The 23,623-nt window shown below is 39.1% G+C and overlaps 1 protein-coding gene across 2 annotated transcripts in view; it reads left to right on the top strand.

The window, feature by feature from the left end:
* The window catches only part of fam120c (family with sequence similarity 120 member C), a 124,425-nt gene that overhangs the window by 39,655 nt on the left and 61,147 nt on the right, over positions 1-23,623 (top strand). Inside the window, exons 4-8 of one of the 2 annotated variants that reach the window (XM_048547916.2) lie at positions 2,808-2,936; positions 6,124-6,226; positions 8,061-8,161; positions 11,021-11,337; positions 12,982-13,105. In XM_048547916.2, coding sequence (XP_048403873.1) covers positions 2,808-2,936; positions 6,124-6,226; positions 8,061-8,161; positions 11,021-11,337; positions 12,982-13,105 — 774 coding nt within the window. The remainder of the gene's footprint in view (positions 1-2,807; positions 2,937-6,123; positions 6,227-8,060; positions 8,162-11,020; positions 11,338-12,981; positions 13,106-23,623) is intronic. The other variant, XM_048547917.2, reaches the window with a different exon arrangement.

The following is a 23,623-nucleotide window of genomic DNA, read 5'->3' as shown; positions in this document are numbered from 1 at the left end:
GACAATTCTGTTTGGAAGGAAGTTCCAGGATTTTGACCCAGCAACAGTGAAGGAATGGTATATTTCCAAGTTAGGATGGTGAGTGACATGGAGGGGAACTTGCAGGATCTGACATCCCATGTATCTGCTGTCCAAGGAGTCTTGTTGAATTTTAGTGTAGATGATATACTGTGTGTTGGTGAAGGAGTGAATGTCTGTGGGTGGTATAAATCAAGCATATTGCTTTGTCCTGCATCAAGCGTCATGAATGTTCTTGGGGCTGCACTCGTCCAGGCAGGTAGAGAGTATTCCATTATGCTCCTCATTTGTGCCTTGCAGATCATTGGTAGGCTTTGGTGAGTTAGAAGGTGAGGATTCCTATTTTGGGATTCCTACCCCTGACCTGCTTATGTAGCCTCGGTATTTAAATGGCTAGTCCAGTTCCATTTCTTGGCCATGATTAAAACAAAAACCCCACCCCGGATGTTGATTGTGGAGAATTCAGTGATGATAATGCCATTGAATGTCATGGCTAGATTCTGCCTTGTTGGAGGTGGTCATTGCCCAGCATATGTGTGGCGTGAATGTTCCTTGTGACTTGTCAGCCCAGGCTGGATGTTGTTCAGGTTATGCTGCATTTGGATATGGATAACTTCTGTATCTGGGGAGTTGCAAATGATGTTGAACATTGTGCAGTCATCAGCGAATGTCACATGAAGTTATCATTGAAGTAGCTGAAGATATTTACAAGTAGGGCAATATCCTGAGGAGCTGCTGCAGTGATATTCTGTGGCAGAAATCATTGACCTCCAATAACCACATTCCGTTCTGTTACGCCGCAACCAGTGCAGAATTTTTCTCCTGATTCCCTCTTGACTCTGGTTTTGCTGGACACCTTGGTGCCTGATTCAGTCAGGTGCAGCCTTGATGTCAAGGTTAGTCACTCTGGAGTTGAGTTATCTTTCCACGTTTCATAGAAAGCAGTGATGAGGTCAGGAGCTGACTGGCCCAGATGGAACTCAAACTGAGTGTCACTGAATTGATTATTTCTAAGCAAGTGCTTCTTGATATGTTGTTGATAACATGCTCCACCACTTAACTGATCGGAGTCAGTATGAATGTATGGTGATGAGGTGGTAGTTGGCTGGGATTCATTTGTTCTGCCTTATGTATAGTGGACATAACCTGGGCAATTTTGCACATTTTAGGTAGATGCTAGTGTTGTTGCTGTACTGGAACAGCTTGGCTAACAATGCGATAGGTTCTGGAGTACAATTCTTCAGTGCTGTTGCCAAAACATTGTCGGGGCCCATATTCTTGATATTTTCTGATCAGATGCTCTTGATTATGACATATGCTTCGTAGTCGTTAAGTATAAGCGTTAGACAGTCAATTGAACAGTAGTTGACCATAGTGTGTGGTAGCTTTTCAGCACATTGTCACACATCTCTGGAGTAGATAGGACTTGAATCCGGGGCCATAAAACATTAAGTTTTTTTTTAATATCCGGTAAATCCTCCCTTATGATTTCATCAGTGAAATATCCTTAAATTAAAGCCCAAAGTAGAAAATTACTCGTTTAAATCTTGCCTGCATACACTCCGTTGTTCCAATCAAGAAAGCTTTAAAATGTTACAATACTTGAGTGATTATTAATGACAGAATATGTTTTCAATTAAGGACCAGCTTTTTACAAAATTGAGGCTTTAGGCCATTTGAAATAATAAGAGATATTTAACTCGGGTTGCTCAAGCGGAAATGAAATGTCTCATAACACCATTCAAAGAGAAGCTGTGTTTCTTCTCTGGTATCTTGATTGACATTTATCTTTCAATCAACATCAGTAAATAGATTAGCTGGAAACCGATTTTCCATTATGGGACCTTGCTCTGCACAAATGGGCCAAGGTGTTTCTCTACATTACAACAGTCACAGCACTTGTGTTTCGTCTCCTGTGAAACACTTTGCAATGTGTTGAGTTGTGAAACACTATATATATATGCAATTCATTCCTTCCTACTCCATCTACGTACTGCCAAGTTGACAACCAAGGACTCTATGCAGTCAAATGTCTTAACACATCTTGTGTGAGCTGCAGTTTTCTGTATTCTGCACCCCAGGACTTCTCAGCTCAATTTTCACTTTAAGCATGTCTGTTCAAAACCACCATATCCAATCTTTCCTAAACAAACTTCTCATTACTAAATCGGAAAGACTATCTACATCTACTTGTGTAATATTGCCTATGTATATCCCATCTCAGCATATTTATTGATAAAACTCTAAACTGTGCCTTTGTTACCTCCATACATGATCATCCTATCCTTCTCCACACTTACACGTCTGCTTATCTGAAGGCCGATGACACTTTTTTCTCATTACCAAATAATTTTCTTGATGACCTGTTCTTGTTTCCACTTCTGCCACTTCCTTCATTGTGTTTTAGTTCTTTCATAGCTTCACCCCTATCTATCTCTAATCTCTTCCAGGCCTACAATCCACCCAGAGTTCTCAATTTCTCTAAAGACTTTGCATCTATTTCTTTTAGTATGTAAGCCCCAGCTGTTCCCCAAATGTTTCTTTTCATCCTTTTGTTCTATTAATAAAATCTATTCTTTTGAACAACCCTTCCTAATATCTTCTGACCTGGTTATCTGTCCTCTGTCTTGGTTATTTGAATCCATTTTCTATTAAGTATCTTTAAAGGTGTCTCTGTTAAAGGTGCTGTCAGAAATTCAACATGATAACATGCATTCATAATGACATGATAAGATGATGAATCAGACAGCAGGAAATATTTCAAATATTTCAACTCAGGTTTTTTTCAGGTACGCGCACACCAACTTGTTCTGCCACCGTGTGATGTAGTGATAAAAGCAGTCGCCGAATATGTTCGCAACATTCAGGATATTGGTGATTTGGATGCAGTTGCAAAAGATGTTTTTAAGCGCTCTCGGGTATGTAGCTAATGAAAAAGCAAACAAATGTGTTTTCTAACTTAGTAAATATTGAGTTTTCACCTCCATCAGTTTCTTCCCTTCGCTGTTCCTAACAGGTTGACTCACTTGGTGGGGTTTATTGCCATGATTGATGGCTGTCCTTTATGAAGTAGCCGTTCTCTTTCAGAAGGCTATTTGGTTGCAGCATCTCAATGAAATTTAATTGCCTCACTAGATGTTTGTGTATGTGCAAAACAAAGACCCCTGGATTCCATAAGTATTTTTCCGGGAGAGATTTCCATTGAATGGTATTCGGGAATGGAAACCCTGTGTGGTTTTTTTTTGTTCCAGTCTGACACCCTGTTTACTGAGGCCACTTTTTCTTCTCTACCTGTAAAGGGCATGAATAACAATAAAACTATAAGACATAGGAGCAGAAGCAGACCATTCAGCTTATTGGGTCTGGCAGCATCGTGAAGGAAAAAACAAAATTAATGTTTCGGGTCCGGTGACCCGTTCTCAGAATGGTTCTGAGGAAGGGCCATTGGACCCAAAACGTTAACTCTGTTTTTTCCTTCACAGATGCTGCCTGGCTGCTGAGCTTCTCCAGCAGCTTTGTTTTTGTTCATGATTTACAGCATCTGCAGTTCTTTCAGTTTTCACTCAGCCTATCAATTTTGCCCTTCAATGAGATCATGGCTAATCTCAACTCCACTTTCCTGCCTTTCTCATCATGATGCTTAAGTAACATTAGTGACATTGACTTGAGATAATGCTAAGCGTAATTGCAGAAATTGAAACACCATTTAGGCCAGTAGCTAATAAAATCAGGTATTAGTTCCAGTTCCACCTGCCTGTGATGAAAACAGAATTCTTATTGGCCAAGAGCAGTGTCCTGTACTTCGAGGAGATCTGATGCAGTTTAGGTGATCACTCTGGCAGCCACTTTCATTTTGTTTGCTGACGCAACCCAAAGCTCCTAGTCACAACATTTCATTTCCATTCCCCTTCCCATTCTGATTCCTCTATCTCTGTCCTTCAACTTTGTTCGAGTGAACTCGCACAAGCTCATGGATCAGTACAATATCAGTGTTAGATGCAGTTTATCCCTTTGGCCTGAGGAATAATTTTAATCATTGTAAGCCTTAATTATAACATTTATTTCTCCAGCAGAACAGACTGCTGCTGTGACATTTATGTCACATTGCTTCTAAAGATAAGAACTAGGAAACAAAATAGGCTATTTGGCCCTTCAAGTCGGCACCACCACTCAATAAGATCATGGCTGATCGGTTTGTGTTACAATTTCTGTATTCCCAACTTTTGCTGAGCAAAAGTCTTGAAAATTCCCCTCATTTTTGCCATGCAGTGATGACCCTTAATTTTAAAACTGTCCCCCTGTTCTGTACTAAGTCACAAGAGTTAACATCCTCTCCGCATTGACCTTGTCAAGACCATTTGAGATCTTATAAACTGCACTCAAATCATCCCTTGCTTTTCTGAACTCTAATGAAAACAAGCCTAGCCTCTCCAACTGTTCCATAAGATTGACTCCTGAATCGGTGTACTATCTGGTAAATACCCTGTGAACAATCTTGAGTGCATTTTCATGCATTCTTAAATAAGGAGACCAAAACTGTACAGTCTTCAAATTGGTGTCTCCCCAGTGCCTCGTATAACTAAGGCATTACTTACTTACTCTTGGGTCAATCCCAATCTTAATAAAGGCTGGCATCCTATTATCCTTCTTGATTATGTGCTGGGCCTTTGTGATTCATGCTGTTAGAAATCTAAATGCCTTTACAGCTTAGAATTCTGCAGGCATTTCAGTAAAATGGGATGGGGAAGTAGTGTTGGAAGCAGGCTTTAGTTGAAATTTGAGATAGGGAATCCTCCACTTGAAAACTGTATTGGTAGGGGGAATCTCCTTCTTTGAGATTGATCCCCAGAATTATTTGTGTGTTTTTCTGAGAGTAAACTACTTTGAAAACATTGAAAATCATTGTATATTTGCCTTTTGTATTACTTCTAAAATATTTAGAAAAATAATATTTTGAGCTTGATTTGCTAATGAAGCTTGTGCAGATTTGCAGCAGGATCTGCACAGTTCTGCTGTAAAATTTAGTTGGGCTTTCATAAAAATGGATTTGAAGCACATGTTGGTATTGGCCCTGATCTGTGATAGACTGAACTTTATTGGAATGCTTGATGCCAGTATTCTGCCAGCGATAACAAAGTGTAGAGCTGGATGAACACAACAGGCCGAGCAGAAAAGCTGACGTTTCAGGCCTAGACCCAACGTCAGCTTTTCTGCTGCTTTGCCTGCTGTGTTCATCCAGCTCTGCACCTTGTTATCTTGGATTCTCCAGCATCTGCAGTTCCTGTTATTTCTGCCAGAGATAAAACTGGTTACCTATCCATGTTTTGCATCCTCCACAAGCTTTAAGAAAAAAGTTCATGCCATCACACGGTTTATATGGGTAACTGTATTCTTGTAGTTTTTGATTACTTGCGTGTGTTTTAAACATGTCCATTGATAACTTTATTTTGGGACCTGGCTTGAAAGAGATGGTTTTTATATCACAGAGTTAAATTTACATGATTTGATGAAACCTCAATAATTCAAATACCCTAATAAATGCTTGCGAATATTAATTGATACATTTCTTCGTTCACTATTCCTTTTAAGTTGGAACTCAAATTTTTAATGTCACATATTAGAGATAATACTCTTGAAAAATAGGGTAAGTGTTTTAAACTGGCTTCAGAAAAACACTTCTGTAATCAAGTGTTATGTTGTATAATCATCAATGATCATTCCAAATTCTAGTAACCCCAATAATCGTTATGTTCCTACACTTATAGAAGTACTAATTAAATCATATTGGATAATTTGAGCATTCACAATAGAGTCAGCTATCATATATACCTTCCTAATAGATTATTCTGTGTTCTTCAGGGGACAAGTCCAGTCCTTCATTATGTTTTATGTCATTGTCAGGACTTTGTTAGAAATAGTAGTAGTTACCACTATTCTGTTATTGGTAATGATAATTTATTTAAATTTAGGTGCCAAGTTTAGGCATTGACTGAAATGGGCGTTGTTAAGAATTTGTTTAAATTTCTGATACTTATTTAACAATAACAAAGTGCAATCCCACGTTATATATTGTGTTTTATTATGGCTTGTGTGATCTGTTTTCAGTCTAGGACAGAAGATAAAATTGAGCAATTCAAGAGAGCAGTTGAATATTACTCCATTGCAAGCAAACCTCCATTAATCCAACATGGCCCAACACCTTTCCCAGGTACCTATTGGAGCATGAAAGGATGTGAGATTCTGTTGTGTGTAAACAATTGTGTGATTTTTTTTGAGTTCTGTACGTTTAGTTTGAACTTTAAACATGGTTTAGCAAAATGTGTTTAATCAATTTTGATAAACCTAAACCTTTCAAATAAACTTAAATATTAGATCTACCTTTTACAGTTCTTAAGTCTATAACTTGCAGCTTAGGCTAGTAGTTGAGTGTCCCAGTTTTAGCGCATGTAAAATTGCAAGGCTTTATCTCATTGTTTAAGTTCTGACTTCAGACAAACTGGTCCTGTAATTGAGTCTGAAGCAAACACACAAAATGCTGGAGAGACTCAGGAACTCTGACAGCATTAGCGGTGAGAGAAACAGAGTTAACATTTTGAGTTTGATATGACTTCTTCGGAACTAAAAGACATGGAAAATGATTATTTTATATACTGTTGACTGAGGCAGAGGAGGTGTAACTGGGTAGATGGTGAAGAGGTCCAGTGCAGAAGAAAAACATTGTTTAAGGTGGTAAAGGATGAAAAGAAATATAAAATGATGTGAATTAGAATGTGAAAGGGAGAAAATTGGTCCCCACTAAACAAAGTATTCAAGACAAGGCTGTGGGAGGAAGAAAGCAGTCAGTTTCTCAGTTCCGAAGTTCTGGAATTCACTGTTGAGACTTTGAGGCTGTAAAGTGCCTAAGCAGAATATGAGGTATTGTTTCTTGGCTTGCATGTTACTTCGTTGGAACTTTACAGGACACCCAGAAATATAAGTGAGGTTTTTGAAAAGTAGCTGGAAGGTCACAGTCATTCCTATGGACTGAGAGGAGATGTTCCACAAAGCAGTGATCCAGCCTGTCTTCGGTCCCACCAATGTAAAGTAAGCAGCAACTGCAGTAGACTAGATAGAAAGAAGTAATTGTGTTTTCTGCATCTGAGTTGAGAATAAGTGAAGCTTAAGGAATGAACTTTTGGAGTGACATTTGAGACTGAATCGTTTTGGAGTGCCTGCCATTATACATGCTATCCATAATTGTAACTGTCTTCTACATCTAAATTAAGAAATATCTTAATTAGTAGTAAAGACTTGTACATCTGAATTTATGGTTTGGACTTGCATCGAGATTTGATCATTCATGGTTTAAATCAACAGAATAGTGAGCACTAGCTGTTAATTGTACTTGGTGACCTTGTGGATTTACATACCTCATTTAAAATTATATCTAACAGTTTGGTACTGACTTACCACTGGAGTGTCTAGAGTTGGTCTGCTAATTTTTAGACATACAATGAAATATTGATTTTAGCTGAGAGCCATTCAATAAACCTGGCTTATCCTTCCATGAAAACTTGTAACTTCCTCTCATGCATTTTCAACGTTATCTTTGAACCACTTTGAGTTACTTAAGTCTTTAGCGCTCTTGCCTTATTAAGAAGGCAGTTACACATATGCTGGTCTTCACATAAATCTTTAAAGTTAAAGAGCATTCAGAATGGTAGCTGTTATATTCTATTTAGCATCTTATGTACTTCAGCAGTAACCTTTTCCCAACTTGGAAAAATCAAGTTTTCGAGCTTTTTCTGTGGTTTTGTCTTCATCCCCTTTCTGTCATATTCTTGGCTTGCATCCTTCAAGTTTTATCTTTGGTATTTCTGAAATGCTGCAGTGGAATTATATTCAGTAGATATATGTTTGTGTATATGCTTTAGGTATCATGCACTTAAACAAAGAATTATATCAAAGGTAATAGCATGCTACTCGGCCTTAACTGCAGCTGTTCATTTGTTGATCACGTCCCCGAGTTGTTAAAACTTTTCAATTTTATTCCTACACTTAAGGAATGAGACTGAATCAATTTGGAGTGCCAGCTATTGTTCCACACTATCCACATCCACAAATGCTTAACATTCCACAACCTCACCTTCAGGCAAAGACTGTGGTAAGTTTGATCGATTTCAAGTATCCCTGAGCCGCTTTGATAATGTTCTGTTTAACAGTACAGCAAACTCTTAGTAAGAATGGTGGCATATTGGCAAAATATCCGTCATATTATTTTCTTGGCTGGTTTTAGATCCAATTTAACATATGAGCCCAGATATTCTGATTGGAATTGCAAGTTGGGACCATGCAGAAATCCCAATACAACTACTTCAAAGAACTTGCCTGGGAAATTGAAAATTATGATTAGTAATTTCCCAGTAACTGGAAGCCTCCAGAAAAGCCTCTTAAATTGGTAGTTTTGTAGGGTTATGACTCACTTGAGCTTGATAGTTGCCCAGAAAACTTTAGAGTTTTAAATTTCTACAATAATTCCTGACTAACACAAACTGAGCCCCTAATTATCATAAAACAATAAGTTGTGGGCGAAGAATAGACTATTTAGCCAATAGCGTCTGTGCTATCATTCATTGAATGTATTTCTCTATTCCTTCACTATTGCTGGGTCAAATCTTAGAACTGTATCCCCAAGGCATTGTGGATCTACTTACACCAAATGTACTACAGTGGTTTAAGAAGGAAGCACCTTCTCTAGGGCACCTAACAATGGGAACCAAATGCTTGTCCAGCCACAATGCCGGTATCGCTTTTTCACTTTTAATAATTATGTTTAGTTGTGTATATACGTGTAGTGGGCTTGAATCCCTGTGAATAGGAACAGTTTATTGGATCAAAAGATGAATGTTAGTAAGATGCAACTTTGTAAGTACGTATAAACATGCACATATTGTAGGTTGGTTCCCGTTCTGTCGTCAACCAAATGGCTTTTTCATTTGTAACAGCAGGTGTAAAGATTCATCAAGGGCCAAGAGGCAGAGTTGTACAATAAAACTACGAAAGGCGTGAAATTGAATATGCCAAACAGGCTTGATATCAGTGACATGAGGTGATGATTGTTCTTGTGCATTCAGTACCCATGTAAGGTTATTGACTGTTGCCCTGCACTACTTCCAAACGTGCGGTGTTTTTAAAGTAGCAGTTGTTACAGGTGTTTTGGTACATTTTTGCTAAGAATAATCTTGGTTTCCATTTCTGGAATGGAGAGGTAGGTGCAGAGTTTACAGTGAATATTACTGAAGAGTTTACTGTTGGGTGTCGTTAAGAACATGCGGGCGTCCCTTCTTCAGGTCTGGTCTGCTGTGTGATCTACACTTGCAGAATCTCATATTATACTTCTTGTTTATGATGTTATATAAAATGTCCCCTTTAAGCAGTTGGCTGATCTGATAATCCTCAGTTCCACTTTCCTGTCTTTCCCCCATAGTTCTTGATTCTGTTTCTGATTAAAAATCTATCTCAGCTTTGAATATGCTTACTGACCCAGCTTCTACAGCTGAAGTTTAACACAGATTTAATACTCTCTCAGATAAAAATTCATCCTCATCTCTGTCTTAAATGGGCGACCCCTTTTTCTCGATATTATGCCCTCTGGTTGTAGACTCTCTGACAAGTGGGGAGAAAGTATCCACGTCCAATGATCAAATCTGCTAAGAAGCTTCTGTATTTCAGTAAAGACTCCTCTCATTTTTCTAAACTTCAAGCCCGGCCTACTCAACCTCTTCTCCTAAGACCATCCCTCTATTCCCCTGAACAAGCTAGTGAATTTTCTGTTTAGTGATTGATATCACTTTTGATTTCTGTTGGAATAGAAAGAAAAAGAAATTAGAACTTTGTATGGCATTGTTAATGTACACAGCCTTACTAGTAGTGTTTTAAAGCCACTGTAACACTTTGGATGTGCTTAATGCAATCATTTACTTGTCAGCAATGCGCTACTAACAATAATAAGAGAAATAAAGAGATTTTCTATATGTTGGTATTTATGGAGAAATATTTTTTAGCTGGGCAGTTTGAAGTTTATTTTGTTCTCCTGCCAGGCGGAATAGTTCTTAATTTGATGACACCTTCGTTAATGCAATGCTGCCTCAGTACTGTTGTTGATTAGAATTTTTTCTTCTTGTGTTTAGTTTTTACTGTCTTTGAAAGTAGAGGACATCAAAATTTCAGAGATGTAGATTTTAACAAATCACCACAATATGATTTAAAATAACTAAGGTGAAAGCTTGTGTTTTTGATGGCTAAGTTCCAAGTCGGAATATTGGTTTGCAAAATGTAGACAAATCAAAATTTGTTACTGGTTCTGGGTGTTCTCAGATTGTTTATTTAAATGCTAAAGATCTTCGTTTAGCCATCCTTAACATTTTCACTTTGGAAAATGCACTGAGGGAAGTTGAAAATTTGTACAAACGTTTGAAGTGACTACATTACTCATTGGAAGGAAGTTTAAATGCACTCCTCCAATTGTACACATCTTTAATCTTATTCAGAAAGCACCTTCTCGAGACTATTACTTTTGTCTAATTCAGCTCTGCGTAGTAATTGAACAAATATCAACGTTGCCACATACGCACCTTCGTGGGATTATTTTGCTGACTCGGTGATGTTTGTAACTTATTTAAGTGTTTAAGCTAGTGTATAGTTTTAAGTCTGACGCCTTATTTCTACTGCAACATTTGAGGAAAAATTGATGTAATCTTCACTGATGCAGTTCAAATTTGGATCACTGGCTGATCGTGCTAACTTCCGTATAAGGCCAAGCTTACATCTGTGTAGTGCACTTTTACGGTCTCAAAATGTCTCAACGCAATTTGGAATCATAGGTTTGGTTTTGAGTGAGAAATTCAGCCAAGCAAGTTTACTGCATCTGGTATGATGAGTAGTTATTCATAGTTCGGGAATATTCAGAGACTAAGAACAATTCTGAAATTGTTTGATGCTACATTTTGTTTCATTCTGTCAGGGCCAACAATTAGCTGGCCAATCTACCACTTCAGGACCAGGAACTTCAGACTTGTACTCGGTGAACAAAGATCAACCTTCACCATTAGGTACATACCAGCCTGCCCTGCCTGACCCCAGCCTCGCCCTGGAATCCAACAACAATTACAGCAACATTCCTCATGAAGGGAAGCATACACCTTTATACGAACGTTCCTCACCAAATATTTCTACAGCTTCAGCTGTGAGTCCAAATCATTGTGGTATAGAAGCACCATTTTTCCCTGCTTCTTCAACATCATCCTCGTCTGACAATGAGGAAAATAGGGGTGCTAATAAGTAAGTGCTTAATTCCTTTGTGGACAAAATGTTATATTGAATAACTGTAGTGTGTTACATTCAAAGTTTAGTTTTCAAATAAAATGTAGATTCCTTCATATAACTGGATGAAAATCCTATAGATAATGATCATTTGTGATTTGGTGCAGAAATTGAAAGTGTTCAAGTAAAATGATGGCACAGCATGAGTTTGTCACTGATTTTACAGTGAGAGTTTTTTTAACAATTCAGAACTTTATTCATTCAAAAATAAGTTGGATTGAATAAGTCAAACTGTAAATGAATTTGTAAAAGCTGATCATTTCATTGTCAACTACTGTGCACCTAAAAATACACTCAGAATTTTTCTGCAAGGACCTGGGAAAAATATGTAACATCATAAATGAAAATAATGTGATGAGTCGATTGAACGTATCAGTGTAGGAAATTTGGAGAAATTAAAACCTGAACTTATGTTAGTGTAACTTTCAGTGGGTGCAGCTTTGTACTGAGCAGAACATTCCTCTTAATTATTATCTTACTAATTTCATTGTAAATGTTGGAGCACACATGAAAAGTTCACTTGGCAAACACTCCTTTCAGTGATTAAAAACATCCCATTTAATTCTCATAAACTGTATTTGGATTTAAATTCAAATGTTATAACAACCTCTAAGAAAATTTAAATGGTCGGCTTTAACTTGTATTCGTTTTTAATTTTAAGTAATTTTTAAAAAGTATGATGCAAATAAGTCTAATTACAACTGGCTGGATGCTAATGAATAACTAAATATTTCCCATTTACTGGTGCTTCTTTAAACATTTACAAATACTGACAGTGTATTTGCTCCAAGGATGCTGTGGATAAAAAAGCGATCTTCAGTACGGGTGTCATATGCTTTTTAGCAACAATTAAGTTTCAAATAGAGAAGTGGCATTTGTTGAACAACGTTTATTTTTCTTGAAAATATTAATTAGAATAGAAAAGCAATTCTGATAATCATGAGAAACTGGCTTTATGATTTTTGAATATCAAGTTATTTTTAGAATTCATATTATGTTTGGCTTTGAACTTAGCATGCAGTGAGATTTATTCTTGAACTTGGATGCATTGGATTTATTTGGCTTTGCTTCTTTTGTGAATTATGGATTTTATATCAAGATTTATAAAATATGTGATTTGAGTTACTGCCACAAAATTGTGGACCCAGTCAGTAATTGTCGTAATATTCCATTCCTGTAATGAATTCAACAATCAAAGCACTGTAAATACTCTGAAACTATCTCAGATGAGTACTGACAAATAGGTATTTCAGGTGAGGTGTGCTTTCCGTTCTCTCTGATCAGTACTTTGGCATATCAGTTTGCAGGTGTTGACATATTGATCTGAATAAACCAAAAGAGGTGTGATGAAGCAAGGGAAATAATTGAGTATCTTTGTCAATAGATCCTTTTTGGAAAAGCTAGGGCAGTGTAAAACTTTATGGATGATGATTCTGTTGAGGCAATAGATTTTGAAAATGGTTAAATTATTGGAAAAAATGTGGGAGGGAAAATGCAGCTAGAGGGAATTAAAAAACCTGCAAATCTACATTGTTATTTTTACCAGATACCTGGTATTGAGCACAACAGTTTAATATCTGTTGCGTTTTATTTTTTTCTTAGTCATGTTCCTGAAATACATCACCATGTGTTAGCTTGGGAAAAATCTGGAAATCAGTCTGAAGGTCTAGAAAAATCTTCTGGAGGAGGGCATCAGAAAGGTGTTTGCATTCGAAATGAAACAAAGGTATTGTACATATACCTATTGTTCTTAATTAGAGACACTAGCATAAATACTTTGTAGTAGTAAAAGCATGTAGAATGTTCGGAATATATTATGATCGTCAGTTACTAATTGTTAAGTTTTGTCTGACAGTCAAATTGGGAACGTTACTTTTATGAGACTCAGTATGCAAGTATACCTTTCAGAGACATTGTCCTAATGTCGTCTTGTATCATAGAATGTGATCTGAGGGTATACTCCAGCTTCATCTGGATCACAAAGCATGACACACTATTAGGACCGTGCTGCCCTTTGTAACCTATAGTTTAATGTGAGGCTAGATACTGGTGTGTATGTGAATGTGATATTTATATGCATTGGTTAACTCTAATAAACATTTGGATTCTTCAAAACTCCCGTATCCATCTCCTAACTCCTGATGTTAGAAGGGATAGTATAAATATCCTGAAAGTCAGTAACCTTAGCAAGTGGCAGTTCATTATGCAGCCAGTGAGAGAGTGTTTCACCATGCAATGGATCACCAGTTCTGTGCACTAGCAGAATCACAGTGTAGTGCTGATTTACAAGCTCATCATGGCTACCCCAAATCTTCTACCTAGTACATGCTAATGGTTGAGCAATGGCAGGGCTAACATTGTGCACAGATGTCAGTGTAGTCACAGTTCATGAGATGACAGCTAAGTATGAATAAACCAATGTGACATAATTGAATTGCTTAACAGTCTCATAATGCCTATACCCAGACAAATTTGAAACAATTAGAAATTTTGAGGGTGATGCAGTATTGCATTTTAAAGGTGATGTAAGCTCACTTACTGGTCCATCAAGGAAATTGAGTGCGTGCATTCAGGAAAAGCTTTGAACAGAACTGAATGAGAGAGTGCAAAATGGTGTAATTTGGAAAGTTGGCTCCCACATGGATGTAGCTGCGTCACATGTGCTTTAAAAGAAGGTAGCACCATAACCGTATGTGCAGATTGAAGGTGCCTCTACTTTTCACTTAAAAGAGGTCCACACAAAATGCTGACACTAAAAGCATTAAATTCTAAATTCCCTGGGACATGATTCTTTTCCACCCTTTAGGAAGACATTTGTCCTGCTTAGTTACTGTTTGGGCTGTCAGTTGACCAGGACCTATTCCCAATAGCATAGAGATAGGATCAGTAAGAATGAGCTTAGCTGAGTTTGTGTAGCTGACAGTGTTGTAGTCATAGGTCAGACAAAAACAGAGCATTATCCTGGGTTCAAATCCTGCCGTGGCAAATGATGGAATTTGAATTCAATAAATATCTGGAATTAGAAGTCTAATTATGACTGTGAAACCATTGTGCATTGTCGGAAAAACCCATCTGGTTCACTTACGTCTTTTCAGAAGGGAAACTGACAATCTTGCATGGTCTGGTCTACATGTGACTCCAGGCCCATAGCAATGTGGTTGACAATTAATTGCCCTCTGGAAAGTTAGAGATGGGTAATGCTCACCTAGACAGTGATGCGCCCATCCCATGAATGAAACAAAAGAAAACCATAACTATCACCTACTGATGATAGCAGTATGACAACATGGATTAATACTTAATCACAAAAGTGCCAGGTCAACATCAGTCTTTTATTTGAAAATGCTGTCATCTGCTCAACACATTAACTCCAGTGTTCAACACCATGCAGTTTCACCTATTTAGTTGGTCATTGAAGCAGATAATGTGCCACTGGAAATGATCTATCACAGAATATCATCCCCATATGGAGCTACATATCAAGGTCCAAGGATATGACTAAGTACAGGCAAGGTACTAGGATGATTACACTTGATACTGTGAACAGATTACGCACCCCACATAAAGACTCAAAATGTTCTTCTTGATCTACACGTCGATACTCTTGACCATGAGACTGAAGTCTGTGTCAAGTTCAATTTGCTACACTTTGGCCAGAGTCAGTATGAACATTGTCAATTGTCAGGAAAAACCCACCTGATTCACTTATGTCCTTCGTGGAAGGAAACTGACATCCTTACGTGGTCTGACCTACATGTGACTCCAGATGCGCAACAACGTGGTTGACTCTGAACTGCCCTCTGGGCAATTAGTGATGCCGTCATCCTGTGAATGAAAAAAATTTGAAATTGACGACTAAAAGATGAGCAACGAGAAGAGTTCAAGAAGATCATTAACCAGGAATAGCCTGACAGCGTTAAAGAAGTACCTGAGAAGATTTATTTATTTGTCTATGTCTTTGAAGCGGTAACAAGTATGTTAGACCAGGGAAACCCAGTAGATGTTATCTATCTAGACTTCTAAAAGGCTTTTAATACAGAGCTGCACGGGAGGCTGCTGAGCAAGGTGAGGGCCCATGGTGTTCGAGGTGAGCTACTGGCTTGGATTAAGGATTGGCTGTCTGACAGAAGGCAGAGAGTTGGGATAAAAGGCTCTTTTTCGGAATGACAACCGGTGACGAGTGGCGTCCCACAGGGTTCAGTGTTGGGGCCACAGCTGTTCACCTTATATATTAAAGATCTGGATGAAGGGACTGGGGGCATTTTGGCGAAGTTTGCCGATGATACGAAGTTAGGTGGACAGGCAGGTAGTACTGAGGAGTTGAGAAAGCTGCAGAAAGATTTAGACAGTTTAGGAGAGTTGTCCAGGAAATGGCTGATGAAATTCAATGTGAGTAAATAAGAGGTTTTGCACTTTGGAAAAAAGAATACAGGCATGGACTATTTTCTAAACGGTGAGAAAATTCACAAATCAGAAGTGCAAAGGGATCTGGGAGTGTTGGTCCAGGATTCTCTAAAGGTTAACTTGCAGGTAGAGTCCGTAATTAAGAAAGCGAATGTAATGTTGTCATTTATCTCAAGAGGGTTGGAATATAAAAGCAGCGATGTGCTTCTGAGGCTTTATAAGGCTCTAGTTAGGCCTCATTTAGAATACTGTGTCCAGTTTTGGGCCCCACACCTCGGGAAGGACATACTGGTGCTAGAGCGTGTCCAGCGGAGATTCACGCGGATGATCCCTGGAATGGTATGTTTAACGTATGATGAATGGCTAAGGATCCTAGGATTGTACTCATTAGAGTTTAGAAGATTGAGGGGAGATCTAATAGAAACTTACAAGATAATGTATGGTTTAGTAGGGGTGGACGCGAGGAAGTTGTTTCCGTTAGGCGGGGAGACTAGGACCCGTGGGCACAGCCTTAGAATTAGAGGGGGTAAATTTAAAACTGAAATGAGACGACATTTCTTCAGCCAGTGTGTGGTGGGCTTGTGGAATTCATTGCCGCAGAGTGCGGTGGAGGCCAGGACGTTGGATGCCTTCAAGGCAGAGATCGACAAATTCTTGATCTCAGAAGGAATCAAGGACTACGGGGAGAGTGCATGGAAGTGGTGTTGAAATGCCCATCAGCCATGATTTAAATGGTGGAGTGGACTTGATGGGCCGAATGGCCTTACTTCCACTCCTATGTCTTATGGTCTTATGGAGGTTACAAGTCATTTTCAGGGCAAGCAAGTTCTAATGTCAAAAACATTGTGCCATGATATTATGGTGTTACATGTGTTGAACGCCAGATATTAGTAGCATGTAAACCTGTGTACTGGCCAGAGATTAATTAAGATATTGAACGATTCGTGAATGCCTGAGAGACATTCCAAATGCATCAGAGTGAGCCTCAACATCGATATGTCAATTCACTCCTTGATAAAAAAACCAACAGACCTACCTATTTATATTGCACAGGGATTTGTAATGTACATGCTTGTGACAGATTACTTATCTAAATTGCCCATGTTTCAGCAATTTAGCAATTAACAATGCTACCATCACTGACATGATGGGCACTATTTTCTGTTCCTTTCTGTATGACAGTCGACCACAGTTTTATCATTTAGGCGTGTACAAAGTGGGGCATACCCCATATGGAATCATCACAGTCTGGTGGAACTGAATTGCCTACTCTTGTAGTTCTTATGACACCCTGCTATGTATACGAAAGTGCCTTTCAAGGCAAGTATCACACAACAAAACAAGATTTTTACACTATATTACTATGATTTTATGCAACACTAATGCAGAAGGGCTCTCCAGCATAAATTACGCTCTGTGGGCAAGTTTGAACATTCCTACCTCGCAGCTGATAGTTTCTTCTTCTAGTGGCCAAGGATGACTTGCTGTCATGCTAGAAATAAGTTCTTAGGTGACTGAAAATCCAGTATACAAATTACAGTCTCTGTCACATGGGGCAGAGAGTGGAATCCCGTCTGCGAGCTTTGTTCCAGACGTACATTCTGTAGAACTGATTGAGTACACTGAGTTTTGATGTTGGGAATGTTGGCCTGAGCAAGAAACCATGTTGGTACATTTAACTTGTCAGTGGATTGGAAGGCTCTTGTGGATCCAATACTTGTGATATCTCTCCAGGGTTTTGTAGTGATTGCTGTACATAGTTCGTGTCTCTGAAACACAGGGGAGGGTAGTTATCTCAACTGCTCTTTAGACCATGAACTTACTACCAGGTTTGAGGTCCCAGTCTTGACTCAAACCTTAAACACGAAGGCTGCACTAGCCCACTGAAAGCTGTGTTGAACTTCAATGCAGTGTGCACTTTTGTTGACAAGAGACACAGAAAATCAGTGGTTCGTGCTATCCACTGGGTAATTTGACTGGGACAGTTGGTAGAGGACCTCATGTTCTGAATGTTTAGTGTAATAGGCTTCAGTGCAGGTGTTGTCAATGGTTTGGAGCTCATAGTGTGCACAGATTATAACATCATCTGCATACCTGAGTTCACTGACAGAGGATACGATTACCTTGGATCTTGCCTGCAGGCAGTTGAGATTGAACAAGTTCATAACTATTTTGTATTCCATCAGGGGATTTGCTGAAGGTGAGGTGGAACATTGCAGCAAGGGAGATCAAGAAGAATATTAATGTTGTGATACAGCCTTCATTGATCCCAGACTAATTATGAATTGAGTCTTTGGTGAATCTGATTTATTGAATCTTTCATGTCATGCTGGAGCAGGAAGAGGATGATAACACACTTTTGGGACAGCTGATGTAGAGAAGGATTGTTCACAATCCTTTCTAGCTGGCAGTTTCAAAGGCATTTGTGAAGCCAGGTAAGACCGTATACAAGGGTCAGCGTATCTCTCGCATTTTGTTTATGGTTACTATACAGTGAAGAATGCCCATTGTGCCCCTTAGAGGGTGGAATTGTTTGGCAAATTTAGAAGGAACTCTTACAGTCATTCAGAGCAGGCAGTAGAGGAGGATTTTTGTGATAATTTTCCCTGTGACAACAAGCTGGGAAACTCCTTTGTAGTTAGCACAGTCAGACAGAGACCTTTCTGGAAGATGTTCATGAATTAGGCCATCTTCGCACTAATAATGCTTTTATGCCATACTTTAGTTCTCTAGCAGGATTTCCTTCTGCACCTGATGCCTTGTTGTTTAGCTGTTGAATGATCTTTTCCACCTGCCAGGATGAGATGGTAGCTGATAGCATGCTGTGTGTCGGAATTGTGGACAGTTCAGTTGAAGACAGTCTCTGTTAAGGAAATCCTTCAACTGTTCCTTCCACTGAATCCTGACTTACTCTCCACCTTTGGTGAGCACCTCTCCACTCTTGACCTGCAATGTTATGAGTCCTTGAGTATATCGACTGTAGACTTGATTACTCTAAAGAAAATGTCCATCATCGTTGTCAGCTAACTGCTAGATCCTCTGTGCTTTCTCCACCCAGCACCTGTTCTTCAGCTCATTTTGACCTCGACCTTCAGCCATTTCCAGAGTTGCATCTAGTTATCATGTCAGATTGCTGTTTAATGCTTAGAGTGCTGTGCCAATATTTTTAAGCCATTCATGATATGAGAGTGTTGCTGCTGACGCCAGCATTTATTGTCCATCCCAGAGGGTAGCCAAGTGTCAACCACATTGCTGTGGGTCTGGAGTCACATGTAGGCCATACTAGCTAAGAATGTCATTTTCCTTCTCTAAAGGACATAGGTGAACCTGGTGGGCTTTTCCTGACAATTGACACTGGTTTCATGGTCTCAGTTCCACATATTTTATTCAAATTTCGATTTCTGCAGTGGCGGGATTTGAGCCAAATCCCCTGAACATTCCTTGGGCCTCTGGATTAACAGTCCAGTGATAATTCCAATAGGCATTGCCTCCCCAAAACAGTTTAGCGGGTCCTGGATTTCCTGATAGTTCTTATCAAACTAGTGTTAGTGCGTCCTAGTCGGTTGACCAAACATATCTCTTTGCAGTTACTGATTAAAGAAGCCTCAACACTAACTAACTAATTACTTTGTATCTCTGGGTCATCAGAAATTCAGGTTTTCAGAGAACATCTAGTTGAATAGGGCTCTGAGCTCCTCAGCATTGATTTTTGTTAGGGAATTCCTGCTTTGATGCAGCATTGATATTGATGACAGTGAGATCTAGGCAGTAGTCTGACCAGCAATTCTCAACTCCTTTCATGGTGCAGGTGATATCCTTGTTCCTTTCTTGGATGGTGACATAGTCAAACAGATCACAGCACATGGAATGAGGCCATGTAATTGTCTCTCTGAGAGGAAAGAATGCTAGTTACGATAAGACACTTTGTCAAGAGCAATAAATCTTGGATTTCCTTAACTTCTCTGTGCCTATTCCATCTCACCAGAGGTCATTGTCCTTTCCAACTCTGGTATTGAAGTCACCAAGGAGGAGCAGCTTGTTGACCATTGTGATTTGGGTCAAGGGACTGTTTGATGTTGGCATAAAATTCCTCTTTGGACTCATCTGTAGCAACCAGTGGGGCTTAGACATTGAGAACCATATATAGAACTGTTTATAGAAAAGGGTAAGCTGAAGATGAGACATTTGTTTATTCCACAAGGGCATTCTTCACAAGATTGCTAGCTAATTTGTCAATACTGGCAAAGTCAATACCATGAAGGCAGCAGAAGAAGGTATAACCACTACCTTGATCGTTGAGCTGGCTTTCTTCTGTCAGCTGTGTATGGCTTATGACAAATATATCAATATCAAAACATCTGATCTCCTGGTCAATGATAATAGTATGCCATTCCATGTATATATTCCATGGGAAGGTATATTGGCATGTATAGAAAGGAAGTGAATGTACTATAATCAAATTTGCAGGTAACACAAATAGTAGTCCTGTCATAGTTGGAGTTGTCCACAAAGGTCCTGATTTTCTACATTCCAAACATCATTTAAAGGGATGGAAGGTACTCGCATGTCAACTCTTTTTATGTGGCGTGGCTGTTACACTGCAGCTACCACATTAGCTTGGCGGAGCAAAGCCTTGGACAAGTGGCAGGATTGAGATAACTCTGTCATGTTGGACATTGAAATGCACAAGAAAATCTTATTATTGCCCAATAACATTCTGTGTCATCACCATCACTTTCAACATCCTGTGGGTTACGATTGGCCAAAAAAACTAACTGGGCTATTCACTTGTAATGTGACTACAAGAGCAGGTCAGAGGCTCAGAATCTTGAGTGAGTAACTTTCATCCTGACTCTGTGAAGCCTGTCCACCATTTTTTAGGCGTAATGAAATAATTCCCGCTTGCCCAGATAAGTGTAACTTCAACAACTCTCCACAGGCTTGACATGATCCAGGACAAAGTGGCCTGTCTGATTGGCACCATAACAAACGTGGGAAAAGTATTAAAATCAATTATTAAGGAAGTAATAGTGGAACGTTTGAAAAAAATGTCATCAGCAGTGGGGGTATGATTTCATGCAAGGGAAGTTGTGCCTAACTAATTAGTTAAGAATTTTTTGAGGAAGTCACAACCAGAGTGGACAGAGAGAAATCATTGAATGTGTTGTATTTGGGCGTCAGAAGGCATTCGACAAGGTGCCTCAAAATGTTAGGTCATAAGAGCCTGTTGTGTTGGAGGTAGTATGTTGGCATGGATAGAAAATTGGCTTATGGGCATGTAACAGCAAGTGGGGATAAGAAGGTTTGTCAGATTGGCGACCTATGATCGTTGGGGGTTCCACAGGGATAAGTGCTGGGACTGCAACTGTATACTGTACGTTTCAATGACTCGGAGGAAGGAAGTAAATGTACTGTAGCCACATTTGCAGGTATAACAAAGTAGGTGGGAAGGCAAGTAATGAGGAATACCAACAGTTTACAGAAAGATATTGATAGGCTATGTATGTGTGGGAAAAAGTTGGCAAGTAGAGCGTGATGTGGGATAATGCAAAGTTATTCATGATGGAAGGGAGAACAAAAGAACAGAATATATTTAAATAGAAAAGAAACTGGAAAAACTGTAACACAGCCACCAAGGGACTTAAAGGTATTTGTACACAAAACATAGAAAGCTGGCAACCAGGTGCAGCAGGTAATCAGGAAGTTTTAATGGAATGTTAGCCCATATTTCAAGGAGCTTGGAGTATAAGACTAAGGAAATTTTACTGCAACAGTATAAGATGCTGGTGAGACCACATCTGGAATTCTGTGAGCATTTTTGGTCCCCTTATTTAAGCAAAGCTATCTCAGTGGAGGCAGTTCAGGTAAGGTTCACTGGAATGTTCCCTGATATGGAGAGATTGTCTCATGAGCAAAGGCAAAATAGATTGGATCTCTACTCATTGAAGTTTGGAAGAATGAGGAATGATCTCATTGGAACATGGAGGATTCTTGAGGAATTTGACAAGGTTAATGCTGAGAGGATAATTCCTGTCATGGGAGAGTATAAGAACGGACGGTATAAGTCTCAGACAAAAGGAGTAACAGTTAAAGACTGAGATGAGGTGGAATTTCTTCTCTTCGAGGGTTGTAACTCCTTGCCACAGAGCTGTGGGGTTAGAATCTTTGCGTATATTTAAGGCAGAGATAGATTGATTCTTGATCAGTAGGAGAACCAGGGATTGTGGAGAAAGGGCTGGAGAGTGCTTGTGAAGAATATTCAATCGACCATGAATGGTTGAGCCGACTCAAGCCTGAATGTCCCCCTCCTGCTCCTATTTCTTAGGTCTTATCTATAAACATTCAGTTGCTCCACCACCGATGTTTAACAGTAGCAATGTGCATGCTGCAGATGGTACACAGCAGAAAATCGGTAAGGCTCATTAAACAGCACCTTCCAAACCCGTGACCATTCTGATCTAGAAGGACAAAGACAGCAGATAATGGGAACACCACCACTAGCAAGTTCCGCTCCAAACCACTCGCTGCCCTTAGTTGGAAATATATCTCTGTACCTTCACTGTTGCTGGGTCAAAATCCTGGAACTCTGTTCCTGCAGCATCATGGATCTACCTACAACATATGTATTATGGCAGTTGAAGAAGGCAATTCACTCACTTTCTCCAGGGCAGCTAACGATGGGCAAGAAATGATAGCCCAGCTAACGATGCTTACGTCCAGTGAGTGAATTTTATAAAGAGAACTCATCTGCCCTCAACACTGTCCAAACGACATTGCTTCAGTTTTGTCAGGTGTATCTGTTGGTTGTACAGGCAGCTGCCACTTGTCAGAGTTATTCAGCAACCCCTGTGCTGGATTTGTATACATTGCACACGAAGTTCAACTGAGTTGATAAACTCTCTTCTTTCTGTTTGTATACTTATGGAATTGATGACATATGCTATGTACAATCATATGTGTCCATTTCGATTATTTTTTAATCTTTGTAAAAAGGGAATGATGTGCGAGGGTTATGCCTCAAACTCATTATGACAGTATACCAGTATAGCATGCCAGTATATCTTAAGAGACATGCTCAGGTTTTCATGACTGTATCATGGCATATGACCGGAGGGTATACAAATTGTACAGTCCATCATTTGAAGCAATACATGCTGTTCAATTTATATTGCTCTTCATAGCATAGTGGCTTAATGTGAGCCCAGACATTCATGTGCCTCTCATATTGTTGAACTATAATAAACCTGCACTGAATTCTTCAATACCTCGTCATCCATTTTCTAGTATCTTGTGACATGAAGAATGACATAAGCAATGCTGCATCAGGCAAAATGACCTGCTGAAAAATATAAATTGCAAATTACAAAATGTGAATTTGTAATCTTTTGTTTACATGTAGAATAACTAAGTGCATTCTTCATTGTTTTTTCTGTGTTATGCACAAAGAAATCATGGAGTCATTCAGCGTGGAAACAGATCCTTTGGTCCAACCAATCCATGCCAACCATAATCCCAAACTAAACTAGTCCCGCCTTCCTGCACTTGGCCCATGTCCCTCCAAACATTTCCAATTCATGTACTTATCTAAATGTTTTTTAAACATTGTAATTGTACCTGAATCAACCACTTCTTCTGGAAGTTCATTCGACACATGAACCACACTCTGTGCTTAAAAAAAACAAAATTGCCTTTCATGTCTTTTTTTAAAATCTTCCTCCTCTCACCTTAAAAATATGCCCCCAAGAGTTGAAATCCCTCACCCGAGGGAAAAGATACCTGTTATTCACATTATCTATACTTCTCATGATTTTATAAACCTCTATATGGTCACCTTGCGACC

This window comes from Stegostoma tigrinum, chromosome 11 (assembly GCF_030684315.1).
Source record: "Stegostoma tigrinum isolate sSteTig4 chromosome 11, sSteTig4.hap1, whole genome shotgun sequence".
NCBI lineage: Eukaryota > Metazoa > Chordata > Chondrichthyes > Orectolobiformes > Stegostomatidae > Stegostoma > Stegostoma tigrinum.
Note: the sequence above shows the minus strand (reverse complement) of the source record. Positions and strands in the feature narration are given on the sequence as shown.